Source organism: Festucalex cinctus, chromosome 13 (assembly GCF_051991245.1).
Source record: "Festucalex cinctus isolate MCC-2025b chromosome 13, RoL_Fcin_1.0, whole genome shotgun sequence".
Lineage (NCBI taxonomy): Eukaryota > Metazoa > Chordata > Actinopteri > Syngnathiformes > Syngnathidae > Festucalex > Festucalex cinctus.
Window position 1 is genome coordinate 4991131 of NC_135423.1, and position 23254 is coordinate 5014384.

Consider the following 23254-nt stretch of genomic DNA (forward strand, 5'->3'; position numbering starts at 1 on the left):
ACAAATAAATTCAAATACCATCGAGCTTTTGTAATGTAATGATGGGGTAAGAAGATTTTGGCGCGTGAATACACAAAAGCGTCATCCTCGCTCGGCGTGCCGGTGTGCGTTTGTTGTCAGACGGTCCGTGCCTGGTGCACACCATCACGGGGGACCTGCTGCGGGCGCTGGAGGGTCCCGAGAGCTGGCGGCGGGCGCGGCTGATCTCGGTGTCCAGCGAGGGCCACTGCATCGTCTACTACGAGCGCGGACGCTTCTGCAACTTCAGCATCAACGGCAAGCTGCTGGCCCACATGGAGATCCGCGACAGCACCAGGGTCAGTCAAAACACATTTGGCCTTCTCCAAACCACACAAATGGAAAGCTGATTGAATTTTTTTTTTATTTTATTTTTTATTTTTTTTTTTGTATCATTGTTGTTATTCAATGAGTTTAGTATTCATTAATGTTTTGTTGATTTTATTCTTCAATTGTCATTTATATTCTTATTGTTTTTTCTTAGTATTGTCTTATTTTCCTATTTACTTTTTTGAATCTTTAATCTGCATATTTTATTTCAGTCTATTTTTTTCATTATTTACTTCTTGTAATTACTGATTTTTCCATGTTTCATGTACTTCTTTGACTGTTTGAAGTCTTTTTTGTTTACTTAATAATTTTACAGTTTATTTTCCATTATGTTTTACATCATTCATCCATTATTATTTTAATACTACTACTACTATTTTATTTTATTACTACTATTTTAATTCTATTTTTGACTCATTTTACATGTACTATTGTGTTCACTTTTCTTGATTTGTTAAATTTTCATTTACTTTTTGTTTGTTAATTTATATTTTCAGTTTACTTTTTCAATTTTGAAAAATGTTTCCGTTTTTCTGAATATGTTTATATGACAGAAAAAAAATACAGAATACAGAAAAAAAGTATTTAGAAAAACAGAAAATAAAAAAAAAAAATACACAAAAATCAAAGCTCCCTTCAAAAAATTACTCAGAAAAATGAGTTTTTTTCCAAGTGAATGCAATACACTTTCATACTTTATATTTACCATTGCTATTATTTTGTTTTCATGAATTAATTTTGCATTTTCGTTTCACTTTGAACCCCTCCCCCACAATGTACTTTTGTCTCGATTTGTTCATATATTTTTGGAATATATTTTTCTATTGCCTTTCCTTTTATTTTCATTTGCTTTACTTGTTTATCATTATTTTTCATGTATTTGTTCCATTCACACTACTTTGTTTTTTCCCCTCTATTTTTAACATAACTATTTGTATATGTATCTTTTTGTCTGTCAGTTTTACTTCGTTTTCCATTTTGCTTTTTGTTCTCTTGCCAGATTATTTTTTTTCGCTCAAGCGTTTTGTAGATTGTTTAATTATTTGTTTGTTCATAAGAATAACAAAAGAGCCGAGATACTCAAACAAATCTTGTAATGAAAGCTGTTGTTTATTGCAACATACATGCAGAATAACAATGAACCTAATTTTGTTGCATATTGAAAAGAGAGCATGATTTTTATTTTTTATCTTTTTCTGGTCGCAGGCGATGGTGCTGAGCAGCGACGGGCACAACGTGGCTACGGGCGGCGACAACGGCGTGGTGCAAGTGTGGCAAGCGTGCAGCCTCAAGCCGCTCTACGTGTACCCGGCCTGCGACGCCGCCATCAGGGCCATGGACCTGTCACATGACCAAAGGTCAGCCGGAAGGAAGTTCATTGCCGTACATGTTTGTTGTTGTTGAAGACCAAAGCTAATTCGAATTCTTGTATAGTTTCAATTAAATATAAATAAATACATGAAAATATGAGTTTGTAAAGTTATAAAGGTTATTTATTAATCATATTTTATTATGTATGTGACTGGTAAATTTAAGTTAGCTTAATTTGATTTTTTGTTGTAAAGTAACTATTTTTAATAGTTTAGTTTGTATTCATTTTGAAGTGATATCATAGTTTTCATTTTAAATACATAATTATAGTTTAGCAAAGTAAATTATTAATGCTGCATATACACAGTAGCAGTGAAAGTAAAGGTGTTGAAATATATACAGATTTGATAAAATTATCTTTATTTTTAGTGTTCATTTTTTTGTCTATTTATAATTAGTGTATAAGTACAAATATAAATAATATGTTACTGTCATCACTGAGGGAGAAAAAAGTCAAACTAATACAAGCGCTTACCTACTTGAGTGTCAGTATCATTTTGCTATTTTATATTTATAGCTGGCTTAATAATGTGATTGCCAGAGGAAAAAGCTGGATGGTGCCTGTTTGTGTCATGCCTGTCAGTTTGCCTTTCGAGTTGGCGAACGAAAATGGAGACTTGCGCCCTTCAGCAAGTCAACTTTACAGCAGCTTCTTTGTTCATTCAAAACTCTCAATTTTCCCTTTGCCACAATAAATGACCACGCACACACATGCTCGTCAGTCAGGTCTGAGAGCCGGTGCCTGTGCGTCGGTAGGAATCCCACGAGGTAGCGCTTCGGGGGGGCTCCGAGCGTGACGTCAAAGCGTGTGACATCATGATGTCTGTGTCAACTAAATGGTGACTTGCACGCGGATGCAAATTGCGATTGCTAACTCTTTAGCATAGGCTAATTTTGTTAATGTTGACTAATACATATGTACAGAAGGTTTGTTGGAGTTGCATGTCATCTGGCGTCCGCTAAGTATTTATGTATTTATTAATTTTGAAGCAAGCATGTAATTTGTTAAGCCACCAGTTGGGGGAGTATGAGCATAGCCCTTATCAAGGGGATTTCTCCCACGTTGTTCATTGTGCTGCAATTTTGCTTGAGGCTGTCTGGGATGCAGCAGCGGCACAAGTGCAGCCTGTGAAATCAGCTGCTCTTTTGTGCACGGATTTCACTATAAGTCACCACCAAAAAAAAAAAAAGTTACTATACATGGTCGTTTAAAAAAAACGCCATGGTCGTGTTTTTTTTTTTCTTTGTTTCTTTTTTTTTTTTTTTTTTTTACGCCTTACTATACATGGTCGTTTAAAAAAAACGGCTTACTGTACATGGTCGTGTTTTTTTTTTCTTTGTTTTTTTTTTTTTTTTTTTTTTTTACGCCTTACTATACATGGGCGTTTAAAAAAAACGCCATGGTCGTGTTTTTTTTTCTTTGTTTCTTTTTTTTTTTTTTTTTTTTACGCCTTACTATACATGGTCGTTTAAAAAAACGCCTTACTGTACATGGTCGTGTTTTTTTTTTCTTTGTTTTTTTGTTTTTTTTACGCCTTACTATACATGGTCGTGTTTTTTTTTTCTTTGTTTCTTTTTTTTTTTTATGCCTTACTATACATGGTCGTTTAAAAAAAAAAAAAACGCCTTACTATACATGGTCGTGTTTTTCTTTCTTTGTTTTTTTTTTTTTTTTTTTTTTTTTTTTTTTTTTTTACACCTTACTATACATGGTCGTTTAAAAAAAACGCCTTACTATACATGGTCGTGTTTTTTTTTCTTTGTTTTTTTTTTTTTTTTTGTACACCTTACTATACATGGTCGTTTAAAAAAAACGCCTTACTGTACATGGTCGTGTTTTTTTTTTCTTTGTTTTTTTGTTTTTTTTACGCCTTACTATGCATGGTCGTTTGAAAAAAAAAAACCCGCCTTACTATACATGGTCGTGTTTTTTTTCTTTTTTTTTTTTTTTTTTTTTTTTTTTACGCCTTACTATACATGGGTCGTTTAAAAAAAAAACGCCTTACTATACATGGCCGTGTTTTTTTTTCTTTGTTTTTTTTACGCCTTACTAGGCATGGTCGTTTTAAAAAAAACGCCTTACTATACATGGTCGTGTTTTTTTTTATTTATTTATTTATTTATTTTTACGCCTTACTATACATGGTCGTTTTAAACAGAAACGCCTTACTATACATGGTCGTGTTTTTTTTTCTTTGTTTTTTTTACGCCTTACTAGGCATGGTCGTTTTAAAAAGAAACGCCTTACTATACATGGTCGTGTTTTTTTTTCTTTGTTTTTTTTTTTTTTTTACGCCTTACTAGGCATGGTCGTTTTAAAAAAAAAACGCCTTACTATACATGGCCGTGTTTTTTTTTTTCTTTGTTTTTTTTTTTGTTTTTTTACGCCTTACTATGCATGGTCGTTTAAAAAAAACGCCTTACTATACATGGTCATGTTTTTTTTTTCTTTTTTTTTTTGTTTTTTTTACGCCTTACTAGGCATGGTCGTTTTAAAAAAAAAACGCCTTACTATACATGGCCGTGTTTTTTTTTCTGTTTTTTTTTTTTTTTTTTTACGCCTTACTATGCATGGTCGTTTAAAAAAAACGCCTTACTATACATGGTCGTTTTTTTTTCTTTATTTTTTATTATTTTTTTTTACGCCTTACTATACATGGTCGTTTTAAAAAGAAACGCCTTACTATACATGGTCGTGTTTTTTTTTTCTTTGTTTTTTTTTTTTTTTTTTTTTTTTACGCCTTATGGTCGTTTAAAAAAAAAACGCCTTACTCTTCATGGTCGTGTTTTTTTTTTTCTTTGTTGTTTTTTTTTGTTTTTTTTTTCGCCTTACTATACATGGTCGTTTGAAAAAAAAACGCCTTACTATACATGGTCGTGTTTTTTTTTCTTTGTTTTTTTTTTGTTTTTTTTACGCCTTACTATACATGGTCGTGTTTTTTTTTTTTTTTTTTTTTTTTTTTTACGCCTTACTATACATGGTCGTTTAAAAAAAAAAAAATGCCTTACTATACATGGTCATGTTTTTTTTTTCTTTGTTGTTTTTTTTTTTTTACACCTTACTAGGCATGGTCGTTTTAAAAAAAAACGCCTTACTATACATGGCCGTGGTTTTTTTTTTCTTTTTTTTTTTCTTTTTTTTCTTTTTTTTTTTTTTTACGCCTTACTATGCATGGTCGTTTAAAAAAAACGCCTTACTATACATGGTCGTGTTTTTTTTTCTTTATTTTATTTTATTTTTTTTACGCCTTACTATACATGGTCGTTTTAAAAAAAACGCCTTACTATACATGGTCGTGTTTTTTTTTTTCTTTGTTGTTTTTTTTTGTTGTTTTTTTACGCCTTACTATGCATGGTCGTTTGAAAAAAAAAAACGCCTTACTATACATGGTCGTGTTTTTTTTTTCTTTTTTTTGTTTTTTTTTACGCCTTACTATACATGGTCGTTTAAAAAATAAAACGCCTTACTATACATGGTCGTGTTTTTTTTTCTTTGTTTTTTTTTTATTTTTTTAATTTTTTTACGCCTTACTATACATGGTCGTTTAAAAAAAAAAACGCCTTACTATACATGGTCGTGTTTTTTTTTCTTTGTTTTTTTTTTTTTTTTTTTACGCCTTACTATGCATGGTCGTTTTTAAAAAAAACGCCTTACTATACATGGTCATGTTTTTTTTTTCTTTGTTGTTTTTTTTGGTTTTTTTACGCCTTACTAGGCATGGTCGTTTAAAAAAAAACGCCTTACTATACATGGCCGTGTGTTTTTTTTTCTTTGTTTTTTTTTGTTTTTTTTTACGCCTTACTATGCATGGTCGTTTAAAAAAAAAAAACGCCTTACTATACATGGTCGTGTTTTTTTTTTCTTTGTTGTTTTTTTTTTTTTTACACCTTACTAGGCATGGTCGTTTTAAAAAAAAAACGCCTTACTATACATGGCCGTGGGTTTTTTTTTCTTTTTTTTTTTCTTTTTTTTCTTTTTTTTTTTTTTTACGCCTTACTATGCATGGTCGTTTAAAAAAAACGCCTTACTATACATGGTCGTGTTTTTTTTTCTTTATTTTATTTTATTTTTTTTACGCCTTACTATACATGGTCGTTTTAAAAAAAACGCCTTACTATACATGGTCGTGTTTTTTTTTTTCTTTGTTGTTTTTTTTTGTTGTTTTTTTACGCCTTACTATGCATGGTCGTTTGAAAAAAAAAACGCCTTACTATACATGGTCGTGTTTTTTTTTTCTTTTTTTTGTTTTTTTTTACGCCTTACTATACATGGTCGTTTAAAAAATAAAACGCCTTACTATACATGGTCGTGTTTTTTTTTCTTTGTTTTTTTTTTATTTTTTTAATTTTTTTACGCCTTACTATACATGGTCGTTTAAAAAAAAAAACGCCTTACTATACATGGTCGTGTTTTTTTTTCTTTGTTTTTTTTTTTTTTTTTTACGCCTTACTATGCATGGTCGTTTTTAAAAAAAACGCCTTACTATACATGGTCATGTTTTTTTTTTCTTTGTTGTTTTTTTTGTTTTTTTTACGCCTTACTAGGCATGGTCGTTTAAAAAAAAACGCCTTACTATACATGGCCATGTGTTTTTTTTTCTTTGTTTTTTTTTGTTTTTTTTTACGCCTTACTATGCATGGTCGTTTAAAAAAAAAAAAACGCCTTACTATACATGGTCGTGTTTTTTTTTTCTTTGTTTTTTTATTTTTTTTACGCCTTACTATGCATGGTCGTTTAAAAAAAAAAAACGCCTTACTATACATGGTCGTGTTTTTTTTTTTCTTTGTTTTTTTTTTCTTTGTTTTTTTACGCCTTACTATGCATGGTCGTTTAAAAAAAACGCCTTACTATACATGGTCGTTTAAAAAAAAAAAAAACGCCTTACTATACATGGTCGTTTAAAAAAAAAACGCCTTACTATACATGGTCGTGTTTTTTTTTCTTTGTTTTTTTTACGCCTTACTAGGCATGGTCGTTTTAAAAAAAACGCCTTACTATACATGGTCGTGTTTTTTTTTTTTTATTTATTTATTTATTTTTACGCCTTACTATACATGGTCGTTTTAAAAAGAAACGCCTTACTATACATGGTCGTGTTTTTTTTTCTTTGTTTTTTTTGTGTGTTTTTTTTACGCCTTACTAGGCATGGTCGTTTTAAAAAAAACGCCTTACTATACATGGTCGTGTTTTTTTTTCTTTATTTTTTTTTTTTTTTTTTACGCCTTACTATACATGGTCGTTTTAAAAAGAAACGCCTTACTATACATGGTCATGTTTTTTTTTCTTTGTTGTTTTTTTTTTTACGCCTTACTAGGCATGGTCGTTTTAAAAAAAAAAACGCCTTACTATACATGGCCGTGGTTTTTTTTTTCTTTGTTTTTTTTTTTTTTTTTTTTACGCCTTACTATGCATGGTCGTTTAAAAAAAAACGCCTTACTATACATGGTCATGTTTTTTTTTCTTTGTTGTTTTTTTTTTTACGCCTTACTAGGCATGGTCGTTTTAAAAAAAAAACGCCTTACTATACATGGCCGTGTTTTTTTTTTCTGTTTTTTTTTTTGTTTTTTTTTACGCCTTACTATGCATGGTCGTTTAAAAAAAAACGCCTTACTATACATGGTCGTTTTTTTTTCTTTATTTTTTATTATTTTTTTTTACGCCTTACTATACATGGTCGTTTTAAAAAGAAACGCCTTACTATACATGGTCGTGTTTTTTTTTCTTTGTTTTTTTTTTTTTTTTTTTTACGCCTTACTATACATGGTCGTTTTAAAAAGAAACGCCTTACTATACATGGTCGTGTGTTTTTTTTCTTTGTTGTTTTTTTTTGTTGTTTTTTTACGCCTTACTATGCATGGTCGTTTGAAAAAAAAAACGCCTTACTATACATGGTCGTGTTTTTTTTTTCTTTGTTGTTTTTTTTTGTTGTTTTTTTACGCCTTACTATGCATGGTCGTTTGAAAAAAAAAAACGCCTTACTATACATGGTCGTGTTTTTTTTTTCTTTTTTTTGTTTTTTTTTACGCCTTACTATACATGGTCGTTTAAAAAATAAAACGCCTTACTATACATGGTCGTGTTTTTTTTTCTTTGTTTTTTTTTTATTTTTTTAATTTTTTTACGCCTTACTATACATGGTCGTTTAAAAAAAAAAACGCCTTACTATACATGGTCGTGTTTTTTTTTCTTTGTTTTTTTTTTTTTTTTTTTTACGCCTTACTATGCATGGTCGTTTTTAAAAAAAACGCCTTACTATACATGGTCATGTTTTTTTTTTCTTTGTTGTTTTTTTTGGTTTTTTTACGCCTTACTAGGCATGGTCGTTTAAAAAAAAACGCCTTACTATACATGGCCGTGTGTTTTTTTTTCTTTGTTTTTTTTTGTTTTTTTTTACGCCTTACTATGCATGGTCGTTTAAAAAAAAAAAACGCCTTACTATACATGGTCGTGTTTTTTTTTTCTTTGTTGTTTTTTTTTTTTTTACACCTTACTAGGCATGGTCGTTTTAAAAAAAAAACGCCTTACTATACATGGCCGTGGGTTTTTTTTTCTTTTTTTTTTTCTTTTTTTTCTTTTTTTTTTTTTTTACGCCTTACTATGCATGGTCGTTTAAAAAAAACGCCTTACTATACATGGTCGTGTTTTTTTTTCTTTATTTTATTTTATTTTTTTTACGCCTTACTATACATGGTCGTTTTAAAAAAAAACGCCTTACTATACATGGTCGTGTTTTTTTTTTTCTTTGTTTTTTTTTGTTGTTTTTTTACGCCTTACTATGCATGGTCGTTTGAAAAAAAAAACGCCTTACTATACATGGTCGTGTTTTTTTTTTCTTTTTTTTGTTTTTTTTTACGCCTTACTATACATGGTCGTTTAAAAAATAAAACGCCTTACTATACATGGTCGTGTTTTTTTTTCTTTGTTTTTTTTTTATTTTTTTAATTTTTTTACGCCTTACTATACATGGTCGTTTAAAAAAAAAAACGCCTTACTATACATGGTCGTGTTTTTTTTTCTTTGTTTTTTTTTTTTTTTTTTTTACGCCTTACTATGCATGGTCGTTTTTAAAAAAAACGCCTTACTATACATGGTCATGTTTTTTTTTTCTTTGTTGTTTTTTTTGGTTTTTTTACGCCTTACTAGGCATGGTCGTTTAAAAAAAAACGCCTTACTATACATGGCCGTGTGTTTTTTTTTCTTTGTTTTTTTTTGTTTTTTTTTACGCCTTACTATGCATGGTCGTTTAAAAAAAAAAAAACGCCTTACTATACATGGTCGTGTTTTTTTTTTCTTTGTTTTTTTATTTTTTTTACGCCTTACTATGCATGGTCGTTTAAAAAAAAAAAACGCCTTACTATACATGGTCGTGTTTTTTTTTTTCTTTGTTTTTTTTTTCTTTGTTTTTTTACGCCTTACTATACATGGTCGTGTTTTTTTTTTTTTATTTATTTATTTATTTTTACGCCTTACTATACATGGTCGTTTTAAAAAGAAACGCCTTACTATACATGGTCGTGTTTTTTTTTCTTTGTTTTTTTTGTGTGTTTTTTTTACGCCTTACTAGGCATGGTCGTTTTAAAAAAAACGCCTTACTATACATGGTCGTGTTTTTTTTTCTTTATTTTTTTTTTTTTTTTTACGCCTTACTATACATGGTCGTTTTAAAAAGAAACGCCTTACTATACATGGTCATGTTTTTTTTTCTTTGTTGTTTTTTTTTTTACGCCTTACTAGGCATGGTCGTTTTAAAAAAAAAAACGCCTTACTATACATGGCCGTGGTTTTTTTTTTCTTTGTTTTTTTTTTTTTTTTTTTTACGCCTTACTATGCATGGTCGTTTAAAAAAAAACGCCTTACTATACATGGTCATGTTTTTTTTTCTTTGTTGATTTTTTTTTTACGCATTACTAGGCATGGTCGTTTTAAAAAAAAAACGCCTTACTATACATGGCCGTGTTTTTTTTTTCTGTTTTTTTTTTTTTTTTTTTTACGCCTTACTATGCATGGTCGTTTAAAAAAAAACGCCTTACTATACATGGTCGTTTTTTTTTCTTTATTTTTTATTATTTTTTTTTACGCCTTACTATACATGGTCGTTTTAAAAAGAAACGCCTTACTATACATGGTCGTGTTTTTTTTTCTTTGTTTTTTTTTTTTTTTTTTTTACGCCTTACTATACATGGTCGTTTTAAAAAGAAACGCCTTACTATACATGGTCGTGTTTTTTTTTTCTTTGTTTTTTTTTTTTTTTTTTACGCCTTACTAGGCATGGTCGTTTTAAAAAAAAAAAAACGCCTTACTATACATGGCCGTGGGGTTTTTTTTCTTTTTGTTTTTCTTTTTTTTTTTTTTACGCCTTACTATGCATGGTCGTTTAAAAAAAACGCCTTACTATACATGGTCGTGTGTTTTTTTTCTTTGTTGTTTTTTTTTGTTGTTTTTTTACGCCTTACTATGCATGGTCGTTTGAAAAAAAAAACGCCTTACTATACATGGTCGTGTTTTTTTTTTTTCTTTTTTTTTTTTTTTTTACGCCTTACTATACATGGTCGTTTAAAAAATAAAACGCCTTACTATACATGGTCGTGTTTTTTTTTCTTTGGTTTTTTTTTGTTGTTTTTTTTACGCCTTACTATACATGGTCGTTTTTTAAAAAAACGCCTTACTATACATGGTCATGTTTTTTTTTTCTTTGTTGTTTTTTTTGTTGTTTTTTTACGCCTTACTAGGCATGGTCGTTTAAAAAAAAAAAACGCCTTACTATACATGGCCGTGTGTTTTTTTTTCTTTGTTTTTTTTTGTTTTTTTTTACGCCTTACTATGCATGGTCGTTTAAAAAAAAAAACGCCTTACTATACATGGTCGTGTTTTTTTTTTCTTTGTTTTTTTATTTTTTTTACGCCTTACTAGGCATGGTCGTTTTAAAAAGAAACGCCTTACTATACATGGTCGTGTTTTTTTTTTCTTTGTTTTTTTTTTTTTTTTTTACGCCTTACTAGGCATGGTCGTTTTAAAAAAAAAAAAACGCCTTACTATACATGGCCGTGGGGTTTTTTTTCTTTTTGTTTTTCTTTTTTTTTTTTTTACGCCTTACTATGCATGGTCGTTTAAAAAAAACGCCTTACTATACATGGTCGTGTGTTTTTTTTCTTTGTTGTTTTTTTTTGTTGTTTTTTTACGCCTTACTATGCATGGTCGTTTGAAAAAAAAAACGCCTTACTATACATGGTCGTGTTTTTTTTTTTTCTTTTTTTTTTTTTTTTTACGCCTTACTATACATGGTCGTTTAAAAAATAAAACGCCTTACTATACATGGTCGTGTTTTTTTTTCTTTGGTTTTTTTTTGTTGTTTTTTTTACGCCTTACTATACATGGTCGTTTTTTAAAAAAACGCCTTACTATACATGGTCATGTTTTTTTTTTCTTTGTTGTTTTTTTTGTTGTTTTTTTACGCCTTACTAGGCATGGTCGTTTAAAAAAAAAAAACGCCTTACTATACATGGCCGTGTGTTTTTTTTTCTTTGTTTTTTTTTGTTTTTTTTTACGCCTTACTATGCATGGTCGTTTAAAAAAAAAAACGCCTTACTATACATGGTCGTGTTTTTTTTTTCTTTGTTTTTTTATTTTTTTTACGCCTTACTATGCATGGTCGTTTAAAAAAAACGCCTTACTATACATGGTCATGTTTTTTTTTTCTTTGTTTTTTTTTTTTTTTTACGCCTTACTAGGCATGGTCGTTTTAAAAAAAAACGCCTTACTATACATGGCCGTGTTTTTTTTCTGTTTTTTTTTTTTTTTTTTACGCCTTACTATGCATGGTCGTTTAAAAAAAACGCCTTACTATACATGGTCGTTTTTTTTTCTTTATTTTTTTTTTTTTTTTTTTTACGCCTTACTATACATGGTCGTTTTAAAAAGAAACGCCTTACTATACATGGTCGTGTTTTTTTTTTCTTTGTTTTTTTTTTTTGTTTTTTTTTACGCCTTACTATGCATGGTCGTTTGAAAAAAAAACCGCCTTACTCTTCATGGTCGTGTTTTTTTTTTTCTTTGTTGTTTTTTTTTGTTTTTTTTTACGCCTTACTATGCATGGTCGTTTGAAAAAAAAACCGCCTTACTATACATGGTCGTGTTTTTTTTTTTTTTTTTTTTTTTTTTCGCCTTACTATATACATGGTCGTTTAAAAAAAAAACGCCTTACTATACATGGTCGTGTTTTTTTTTGTTGTTTTTTTTTTTTTTTTTACGCCTTACTATACATGGTCGTTTTAAAAAAAAAAAAGCCTTACTATACATGGTCGTTTTAAAAAGAAACGCCTTACTATACATGGTCGTGTTTTTTTTTCTTTGTTTTTTTTTTTTTTTTTTTTTTTTTACGCCTTATGGTCGTTTAAAAAAAAAAAACCCCTTACTATACATGGTCGTGTTTTTTTTTCTTTGTTTTTTTTTTTTTTTTACGCCTTACTAGGCATGGTCGTTTGAAAAAAAAACCCGCCTTACTATACATGGCCGTGGTTTTTTTTTTCTTTGTTTTTTTTTTTTTTTTTTTACGCCTTACTATGCATGGTCGTTTAAAAAAAACGCCTTACTATACATGGCCGTGTTTTTTTTTTCTGTTTTTTTTTTGTTTTTTTTTACGCCTTACTATGCATGGTCGTTTAAAAAAAAACGCCTTACTATACATGGTCGTTTTTTTTTCTTTATTTTTTATTATTTTTTTTTACGCCTTACTATACATGGTCGTTTTAAAAAGAAACGCCTTACTATACATGGTCGTGTTTTTTTTTCTTTGTTTTTTTTTTTGTTTTTTTTACGCCTTACTATGCATGGTCGTTTAAAAAAAACGCCTTACTATACATGGTCATGTTTTTTTTTCTTTGTTTTTTTTTTTTACGCCTTACTAGGCATGGTCGTTTTAAAAAAAAACGCCTTACTATACATGGCCGTGTTTTTTTTTTCTGTTTTTTTTTTTTTTTTTTTTTTTACGCCTTACTATGCATGGTCGTTTAAAAAAAAACGCCTTACTATACATGGTCGTTTTTTTTTCTTTATTTTTTATTATTTTTTTTTACGCCTTACTATACATGGTCGTTTTAAAAAGAAACGCCTTACTATACATGGTCGTGTTTTTTTTTCTTTGTTTTTTTATTTTTTTTACGCCTTACTATGCATGGTCGTTTAAAAAAAACGCCTTACTATACATGGTCGTGTTTTTTTTTCTTTGTTTTTTTTTTTTTTTTTTTTACGCCTTACTATACATGGTCGTTTTAAAAAGAAACGCCTTACTATACATGGTCGTGTTTTTTTTTTCTTTGTTTTTTTTTTTTTTTTTACGCCTTACTAGGCATGGTCGTTTTAAAAAAAAAAAACGCCTTACTATACATGGCCATGGGTTTTTTTTTCTTTTTGTTTTTCTTTTTTTTTTTTTTACGCCTAACTATGCATGGTCGTTTAAAAAAAACGCCTTACTATACATGGTCGTTTAAAAAAAACAAAAAAACGCCTTACTATACATGGTCGTTTAAAAAAAAAACGCCTTACTATACATGGTCGTGTTTTTTTTTCTTTGTTTTTTTTTACGCCTTACTAGGCATGGTCGTTTTAAAAAAAAACGCCTTACTATACATGGTCGTGTTTTTTTTTATTTATTTATTTTTTTATTTTTACGCCTTATCATACATGGTCGTTTTAAAAAGAAACGCCTTACTATACATGGTCGTGTTTTTTTTTCTTTGTTTTTTTTGTGTGTTTTTTTTACGCCTTACTAGGCATGGTCGTTTTAAAAGAAACGCCTTACTATACATGGTCGTGTTTTTTTTTCTTTGTTTTTTTATTTTTTTTACGCCTTACTATGCATGGTCGTTTAAAAAAAACGCCTTACTATACATGGTCGTGTTTTTTTTTCTTTGTTTTTTTTTTTTTTTACGCCTTACTAGGCATGGTCGTTTGAAAAAAAAACCCGCCTTACTATACATGGCCGTGGTTTTTTTTTTCTTGTTTTTTTTTTTTTTTTTTTTACGCCTTACTATGCATGGTCGTTTAAAAAAAACGCCTTACTATACATGGTCGTGTTTTTTTTTTTCTTTGTTTTTTTTTTCTTTGTTTTTTTTACGCCTTACTATGCATGGTCGTTTAAAAAAAACGCCTTACTATACATGGTCGTTTAAAAAAAAAAAAAAAACGCCTTACTATACATGGTCGTTTAAAAAAAAAACGCCTTACTATACATGGTCGTGTTTTTTTTCTTAGTTTTTTTTTTTTTTTTTTTTTTACGCCTTACTATACATGGTCGTTTAAAAAAAAAACGCCTTACTATACATGGTCGTGTTTTTTTTCTTAGTTTTTTTGTTTTGTTTTTTTTTACGCCTTACTATACATGGTCGTTTAAAAAAAAAACGCCTTACTATACATGGTCGTGTTTTTTTTTCTTTGTTTTTTTTACGCCTTACTAGGCATGGTCGTTTAAAAAAAACGCCTTACTATACATGGTCGTGTTTTTTTTTAGTTATTTATTTTTTTATTTTTACGCCTTACTATACATGGTCGTTTTAAAAAGAAACGCCTTACTATACATGGTCGTGTTTTTTTTTCTTTGTTTTTTTTGTGTGTTTTTTTTACGCCTTACTAGGCATGGTCGTTTTAAAAAAAACGCCTTACTATACATGGTCGTGTTTTTTTTTCTTTATTTTTTATTATTTTTTTTTACGCCTTACTATACATGGTCGTTTTAAAAAGAAACGCCTTACTATACATGGTCGTGTTTTTTTTTCTTTGTTTTTTTATTTTTTTTACGCCTTACTATGCATGGTCGTTTAAAAAAAAAAACGCCTTACTATACATGGTCGTGTTTTTTTTTTTCTTTGTTTTTTTTTTCTTTGTTTTTTTTACGCCTTACTATGCATGGTCGTTTAAAAAAAACGCCTTACTATACATGGTCGTTTAAAAAAAAAAAAAAAACGCCTTACTATACATGGTCGTTTAAAAAAAAAAACGCCTTACTATACATGGTCGTGTTTTTTTTCTTAGTTTTTTTTTTTTTTTTTTTTTTTTACGCCTTACTATACATGGGTCGTTTAAAAAAAAACGCCTTACTATACATGGTCGTGTTTTTTTTTCTTTGTTTTTTTTACGCCTTACTAGGCATGGTCGTTTTAAAAAAAACGCCTTACTATACATGGTCGTGTTTTTTTTTCTTTCTTTTTTTTTTTTTTTTTACGCCTTACTATACATGGTCGTTTTAAAAAGAAACGCCTTACTATACATGGTCGTGTTTTTTTTTCTTTGTTTTTTTTTTTTTTTTTTACGCCTTACTAGGCATGGTCGTTTTAAAAAAAAAAAACGCCTTACTATACATGGCCGTGGTTTTTTTTTTCTTTGTTTTTTTTTTTTTTTTTTTTACGCCTTACTATGCATGGTCGTTTAAAAAAAACGCCTTACTATACATGGTCATGTTTTTTTTTCTTTGTTGTTGTTTTTTTTACGCCTTACTAGGCATGGTCGTTTTAAAAAAAAAACGCCTTACTATACATGGCCGTGTTTTTTTTTTCTGTTTTTTTTTTTTTTTTTTTTTACGCCTTACTATGCATGGTCGTTTAAAAAAAAACGCCTTACTATACATGGTCGTTTTTTTTTCTTTATTTTTTATTATTTTTTTTTACGCCTTACTATACATGGTCGTTTTAAAAAGAAACGCCTTACTATACATGGTCGTGTTTTTTTTTCTTTGTTTTTTTTTTGTTTTTTTTTTACGCCTTACTATACATGGTCGTTTTAAAAAGAAACGCCTTACTATACATGGTCGTGTTTTTTTTTTTCTTTTTTTTTTTTTTTTTTTTTTACGCCTTACTAGGCATGGTCGTTTTAAAAAAAAAAACGCCTTACTATACATGGCCGTGGGTTTTTTTTTCTTTTTGTTTTTCTTTTTTTTTTTTTTACGCCTTACTATGCATGGTCGTTTAAAAAAAAACGCCTTACTATACATGGTCGTGTTTTTTTTTCTTTATTTTTATTTTTTTTTTTACGCCTTACTATGCATGGTCGTTTAAAAAAAAAAAACGCCTTACTATACATGGTCGTGTTTTTTTTTTTCTTTGTTTTTTTTTTCTTTGTTTTTTTACGCCTTACTATACATGGTCGTGTTTTTTTTTCTTTGTTTTTTTTGTGTGTGTTTTTTACGCCTTACTAGGCATGGTCGTTTTAAAAAAAACGCCTTACTATACATGGTCGTGTTTTTTTTTTTTTTTTATTTATTTATTTTTACGCCTTACTATACATGGTCGTTTTAAAAAGAAACGCCTTACTATACATGGTCGTGTTTTTTTTCTTAGTTTTTTTTTTTTTTTTTTTTTTTTACGCCTTACTATACATGGGTCGTTTAAAAAAAAACGCCTTACTATACATGGTCGTGTTTTTTTTTCTTTGTTTTTTTTACGCCTTACTAGGCATGGTCGTTTTAAAAAAAACGCCTTACTATACATGGTCGTGTTTTTTTTTCTTTATTTTTTATTTTTTTTTTACGCCTTACTATACATGGTCGTTTTAAAAAGAAACGCCTTACTATACATGGTCGTGTGTTTTTTTCTTTGTTTTTTTTTTTTTTTTTTACGCCTTACTAGGCATGGTCGTTTTAAAAAAAAAAAACGCCTTACTATACATGGCCGTGGTTTTTTTTTTCTTTGTTTTTTTTTTTTTTTTTTTTACGCCTTACTATGCATGGTCGTTTAAAAAAAACGCCTTACTATACATGGTCATGTTTTTTTTTCTTTGTTGTTGTTTTTTTTACGCCTTACTAGGCATGGTCGTTTTAAAAAAAAACGCCTTACTATACATGGCCGTGTTTTTTTTTTCTGTTTTTTTTTTTTTTTTTTTTTACGCCTTACTATGCATGGTCGTTTAAAAAAAAACGCCTTACTATACATGGTCGTTTTTTTTTCTTTATTTTTTATTATTTTTTTTTACGCCTTACTATACATGGTCGTTTTAAAAAGAAACGCCTTACTATACATGGTCGTGTTTTTTTTTCTTTGTTTTTTTTTTGTTTTTTTTTTACGCCTTACTATACATGGTCGTTTTAAAAAGAAACGCCTTACTATACATGGTCGTGTTTTTTTTTTTCTTTTTTTTTTTTTTTTTTTTTTACGCCTTACTAGGCATGGTCGTTTTAAAAAAAAAAACGCCTTACTATACATGGCCGTGGGTTTTTTTTTCTTTTTGTTTTTCTTTTTTTTTTTTTTACGCCTTACTATGCATGGTCGTTTAAAAAAAAACGCCTTACTATACATGGTCGTGTTTTTTTTTCTTTATTTTTATTTTTTTTTTTACGCCTTACTATGCATGGTCGTTTAAAAAAAAAAAACGCCTTACTATACATGGTCGTGTTTTTTTTTTTCTTTGTTTTTTTTTTCTTTGTTTTTTTACGCCTTACTATACATGGTCGTGTTTTTTTTTCTTTGTTTTTTTTGTGTGTGTTTTTTACGCCTTACTAGGCATGGTCGTTTTAAAAAAAACGCCTTACTATACATGGTCGTGTTTTTTTTTTTTTTTTTATTTATTTATTTTTACGCCTTACTATACATGGTCGTTTTAAAAAGAAACGCCTTACTATACATGGTCGTGTTTTTTTGTCTTTGTTTTTTTTGTGTGTTTTTTTTACGCCTTACTAGGCATGGTCGTTTTAAAAAAAACGCCTTACTATACATGGTCGTGTTTTTTTTTCTTTATTTTTTATTTTTTTTTTACGCCTTACTATACATGGTCGTTTTAAAAAGAAACGCCTTACTATACATGGTCGTGTTTTTTTTTTTCTTTGTTTTTTTTTTTGTTTTTTTTACGCCTTACTATACATGGGTCGTTTAAAAAAAAACGCCTTACTATACATGGTCGTGTTTTTTTTTCTTTGTTTTTTTTACGCCTTACTAGGCATGGTCGTTTTAAAAAAAACGCCTTACTATACATGGTCGTGTTTTTTTTATTTTTTTATTTTTTTATTTTTACGCCTTACTATACATGGTCGTTTTAAAAAGAAACGCCTTACTATACATGGTCGTGTTTTTTTTTCTTTGTTTTTTTTGTGTGGTTTTTTTACGCCTTACTAGGCATGGTCGTTTTAAAAAAAACGCCTTACTATACATGGTCGTGTTTTTTTTTCTTTATTTTTTATTTTTTTTTTACGCCTTACTATACATGGTCGTTTTAAAAAGAAACGCCTTACTATACATGGTCGTGTTTTTTTTTCTTTGTTTTTTGTTTTTTTTTACGCCTTACTAGGCATGGTCGTTTTAAAAAAAAAAAACGCCTTACTATACATGGCCGTGTTTTTTTTTTTCTTTGTTTTTTTTTTTTTTTTTTTTACGCCTTACTATGCATGGTCGTTTAAAAAAAACGCCTTACTATACATGGTCATGTTTTTTTTTCTTTGTTGTTGTTTTTTTTACGCCTTACTAGGCATGGTCGTTTTAAAAAAAAACGCCTTACTATACATGGTCGTTTTTTTTTCTTTATTTTTTATTATTTTTTTTTACGCCTTACTATACATGGTCGTTTTAAAAAGAAACGCCTTACTATACATGGTCGTGTTTTTTTTTCTTTGTTTTTTTTTTGTTTTTTTTTTACGCCTTACTATACATGGTCGTTTTAAAAAGAAACGCCTTACTATACATGGTCGTGTTTTTTTTTTCCTTTGTTTTTTTTTTTTTTTTTTACGCCTTACTAGGCATGGTCGTTTTAAAAAAAAAAACGCCTTACTATACATGGCCGTGGGTTTTTTTTTCTTTGTTTTTTTTTTGTTTTTTTTTTACGCCTTACTATACATGGTCGTTTTAAAAAGAAACGCCTTACTATACATGGTCGTGTTTTTTTTTTCCTTTGTTTTTTTTTTTTTTTTTTACGCCTTACTAGGCATGGTCGTTTTAAAAAAAAAAAACGCCTTACTATACATGGCCGTGGGTTTTTTTTTCTTTTTGTTTTTCTTTTTTTTTTTTTTACGCCTTACTATGCATGGTCGTTTAAAAAAAACGCCTTACTATACATGGTCGTGTTTTTTTTTCTTTATTTTTATTTTATTTTTTACGCCTTACTATGCATGGTCGTTTAAAAAAAAAAACGCCTTACTATACATGGTCGTGTTTTTTTTTTTCTTTGTTTTTTTTTTCTTTGTTTTTTTACGCCTTACTATACATGGTCGTGTTTTTTTTTCTTTGTTTTTTTTGTGTGTGTTTTTTACGCCTTACTAGGCATGGTCGTTTTAAAAAAAACGCCTTACTATACATGGTCGTGTTTTTTTTTTTTTATTTATTTATTTATTTTTACGCCTTACTATACATGGTCGTTTTAAAAAGAAACGCCTTACATGGTCGTGTTTTTTTGTCTTTGTTTTTTTTGTGTGTTTTTTTTACGCCTTACTAGGCATGGTCGTTTTAAAAAAAACGCCTTACTATACATGGTCGTGTTTTTTTTTCTTTATTTTTTATTTTTTTTTTACGCCTTACTATACATGGTCGTTTTAAAAAGAAACGCCTTACTATACATGGTCGTGTTTTTTTTTTTCTTTGTTTTTTTTTTCTTTGTTTTTTTACGCCTTACTATGCATGGTCGTTTAAAAAAAACGCCTTACTATACATGGTCGTTTAAAAAAAAAACGCCTTACTATACATGGTCGTGTTTTTTTTCTTTGTTTTTTTTTTATTTATTTTTTTACGCCTTACTATACATGGGTCGTTTAAAAAAAAAACGCCTTACTATACATGGTCGTGTTTTTTTTTCTTTGTTTTTTTTGTGTGTTTTTTTTACGCCTTACTAGGCATGGTCGTTTAAAAAAAAAAAAAACCGCCTTACTATACATGGTCGTGTTTTTTTATATTTATTTATTTATTTATTTTTACGCCTTACTATACATGGTCGTTTTAAAAAGAAACGCCTTACTATACATGGTCGTGTTTTTTTTTCTTTGTTTTTTTTGTGTTTTTTTTACGCCTTACTAGGCATGGTCGTTTTAAAAAAAACGCCTTACTATACATGGTCGTGTTTTTTTTTCTTTGTTTTTGTTTTTTTACGCCTTACTAGGCATGGTCGTTTTAAAAAAAACGCCTTACTATACATGGTCGGGTTTTTTTTTCTTTATTTTTTTTTTTTTTTTTACGCCTTACTATACATGGTCGTTTTAAAAAGAAACGCCTTACTATACATGGTCGTGTTTTTTTTTTCTTTGTTTTTTTTTTTTTTTTTACGCCTTACTAGGCATGGTCGTTTTAAAAAAAAAAACGCCTTACTATACATGGCCGTGTTTTTTTTTTCTTTGTTTTTTTTTTTTTTTTTTTTTTACGCCTTACTAGGCATGGTCGTTTTAAAAAAAACGCCTTACTATACATGGTCGTGTTTTTTTTTCTTTATTTTTATTTTTTTTTTTACGCCTTACTATGCATGGTCGTTTAAAAAAAAAAACGCCTTACTATACATGGTCGTGTTTTTTTTTTTCTTTGTTTTTTTTTTCTTTGTTTTTTTACGCCTTACTATACATGGTCGTGTTTTTTTTTCTTTGTTTTTTTTGTGTGTGTTTTTTACGCCTTACTAGGCATGGTCGTTTTAAAAAAAACGCCTTACTATACATGGTCGTGTTTTTTTTTTTTTTTTTATTTATTTATTTTTACGCCTTACTATACATGGTCGTTTTAAAAAGAAACGCCTTACTATACATGGTCGTGTTTTTTTGTCTTTGTTTTTTTTGTGTGTTTTTTTTACGCCTTACTAGGCATGGTCGTTTTAAAAAAAACGCCTTACTATACATGGTCGTGTTTTTTTTTCTTTATTTTTTATTTTTTTTTTACGCCTTACTATACATGGTCGTTTTAAAAAGAAACGCCTTACTATACATGGTCGTGTTTTTTTTTTTCTTTGTTTTTTTTTTTCTTTGTTTTTTTTACGCCTTACTATACATGGGTCGTTTAAAAAAAAAACGCCTTACTATACATGGTCGTGTTTTTTTTTCTTTGTTTTTTTTACGCCTTACTAGGCATGGTCGTTTTAAAAAAAACGCCTTACTATACATGGTCGTGTTTTTTTTATTTTTTTATTTTTTTATTTTTACGCCTTACTATACATGGTCGTTTTAAAAAGAAACGCCTTACTATACATGGTCGTGTTTTTTTTTCTTTGTTTTTTTTGTGTGGTTTTTTTACGCCTTACTAGGCATGGTCGTTTTAAAAAAAACGCCTTACTATACATGGTCGTGTTTTTTTTTCTTTATTTTTTATTTTTTTTTTACGCCTTACTATACATGGTCGTTTTAAAAAGAAACGCCTTACTATACATGGTCGTGTTTTTTTTTCTTTGTTTTTTTTTTTTTTTTTACGCCTTACTAGGCATGGTCGTTTTAAAAAAAAAAAACGCCTTACTATACATGGCCGTGGTTTTTTTTTTCTTTGTTTTTTTTTTTTTTTTTTTTACGCCTTACTATGCATGGTCGTTTAAAAAAAACGCCTTACTATACATGGTCATGTTTTTTTTTCTTTGTTGTTGTTTTTTTTACGCCTTACTAGGCATGGTCGTTTTAAAAAAAAACGCCTTACTATACATGGTCGTTTTTTTTTCTTTATTTTTTATTATTTTTTTTTACGCCTTACTATACATGGTCGTTTTAAAAAGAAACGCCTTACTATACATGGTCGTGTTTTTTTTTCTTTGTTTTTTTTTTGTTTTTTTTTTACGCCTTACTATACATGGTCGTTTTAAAAAGAAACACCTTACTATACATGGTCGTGTTTTTTTTTTCCTTTGTTTTTTTTTTTTTTTTTTACGCCTTACTAGGCATGGTCGTTTTAAAAAAAAAAACGCCTTACTATACATGGCCGTGGGTTTTTTTTTCTTTTTGTTTTTCTTTTTTTTTTTTTTACGCCTTACTATGCATGGTCGTTTAAAAAAAACGCCTTACTATACATGGTCGTGTTTTTTTTTCTTTATTTTTATTTTTTTTTTTACGCCTTACTATGCATGGTCGTTTAAAAAAAAAAACGCCTTACTATACATGGTCGTGTTTTTTTTTTTCTTTGTTTTTTTTTTCTTTGTTTTTTTACGCCTTACTATACATGGTCGTGTTTTTTTTTCTTTGTTTTTTTTGTGTGTGTTTTTTACGCCTTACTAGGCATGGTCGTTTTAAAAAAAACGCCTTACTATACATGGTCGTGTTTTTTTGTCTTTGTTTTTTTTGTGTGTTTTTTTTACGCCTTACTAGGCATGGTCGTTTTAAAAAAAACGCCTTACTATACATGGTCGTGTTTTTTTTTCTTTATTTTTTATTTTTTTTTTACGCCTTACTATACATGGTCGTTTTAAAAAGAAACGCCTTACTATACATGGTCGTGGTTTTTTTTTTCTTTGTTTTTTTTTTCTTTGTTTTTTTACGCCTTACTATGCATGGTCGTTTAAAAAAAAACGCCTTACTATACATGGTCGTTTAAAAAAAAAAAAAAAACGCCTTACTATACATGGTCGTTTAAAAAAAAAACGCCTTACTATACATGGTCGTGTTTTTTTTCTTTGTTTTTTTTTTATTTATTTTTTTACGCCTTACTATACATGGGTCGTTTAAAAAAAAACCGCCTTACTATACATGGTCGTGTTTTTTTTTCTTTGTTTTTTTTGTGTGTTTTTTTTACGCCTTACTAGGCATGGTCGTTTAAAAAAAAAAAAAAACGCCTTACTATACATGGTCGTGTTTTTTTATATTTATTTATTTATTTATTTTTACGCCTTACTATACATGGTCGTTTTAAAAAGAAACGCCTTACTATACATGGTCGTGTTTTTTTTTCTTTGTTTTTTTTGTGTGTTTTTTTTACGCCTTACTAGGCATGGTCGTTTTAAAAAGAAACGCCTTACTATACATGGTCGTGTTTTTTTTTTCTTTGTTTTTTTTTTTTTTTTTACGCCTTACTAGGCATGGTCGTTTTAAAAAAAAACGCCTTACTATACATGGTCGTTTAAAAAAAAAACGCCTTACTATACATGGCCGTGTTTTTTTTTTCTTTGTTTTTTTTTTTTTTTTTTTTTTACGCCTTACTATGCATGGTCGTTTAAAAAAACCGCCTTACTATACATGGTCATGTTTTTTTTTCTTTGTTGTTTTTTTTTTTACGCCTTACTAGGCATGGTCGTTTTAAAAAAAAACGCCTTACTATACATGGCCGTGTTTTTTTTTTTCTGTTTTTTTTTTTTTTTTTTACGCCTTACTATACATGGTCGTGTTTTTTTTTCTTTGTTTTTTTTTTTTTTTTTTTTACGCCTTACTATACATGGTCGTTTTAAAAAGAAACGCCTTACTATACATGGTCGTGTTTTTTTTTTCTTTGTTTTTTTTTTTGTTTTTTTACGCCTATGGTCGTTTTAAAAAAAAAAACGCCTTACTATACATGGCCGTGGGTTTTTTTTTCTTTTTGTTTTTCTTTTTTTTTTTTTTTACGCCTTACTATGCATGGTCGTTTAAAAAAAACGCCTTACTATATATACATGGTCGTGTTTTTTTTTCTTTATTTATTTATTTAT

At 28.9% G+C, this 23254-nt stretch overlaps 1 protein-coding gene across 5 annotated transcripts in view; it reads left to right on the plus strand.

Annotated features, from left to right (window-relative positions):
• nbeab (neurobeachin b) overlaps positions 1–23254 on the plus strand; it is a 216993-nt gene that overhangs the window by 191273 nt on the left and 2466 nt on the right. For all 5 annotated transcript variants that reach the window (XM_077540847.1, XM_077540848.1, XM_077540849.1 and 2 more), the window contains 2 exons: positions 121–317; positions 1555–1706. In XM_077540847.1, the coding sequence (XP_077396973.1) occupies positions 121–317; positions 1555–1706 (349 nt within the window). The remainder of the gene's footprint in view (positions 1–120; positions 318–1554; positions 1707–23254) is intronic.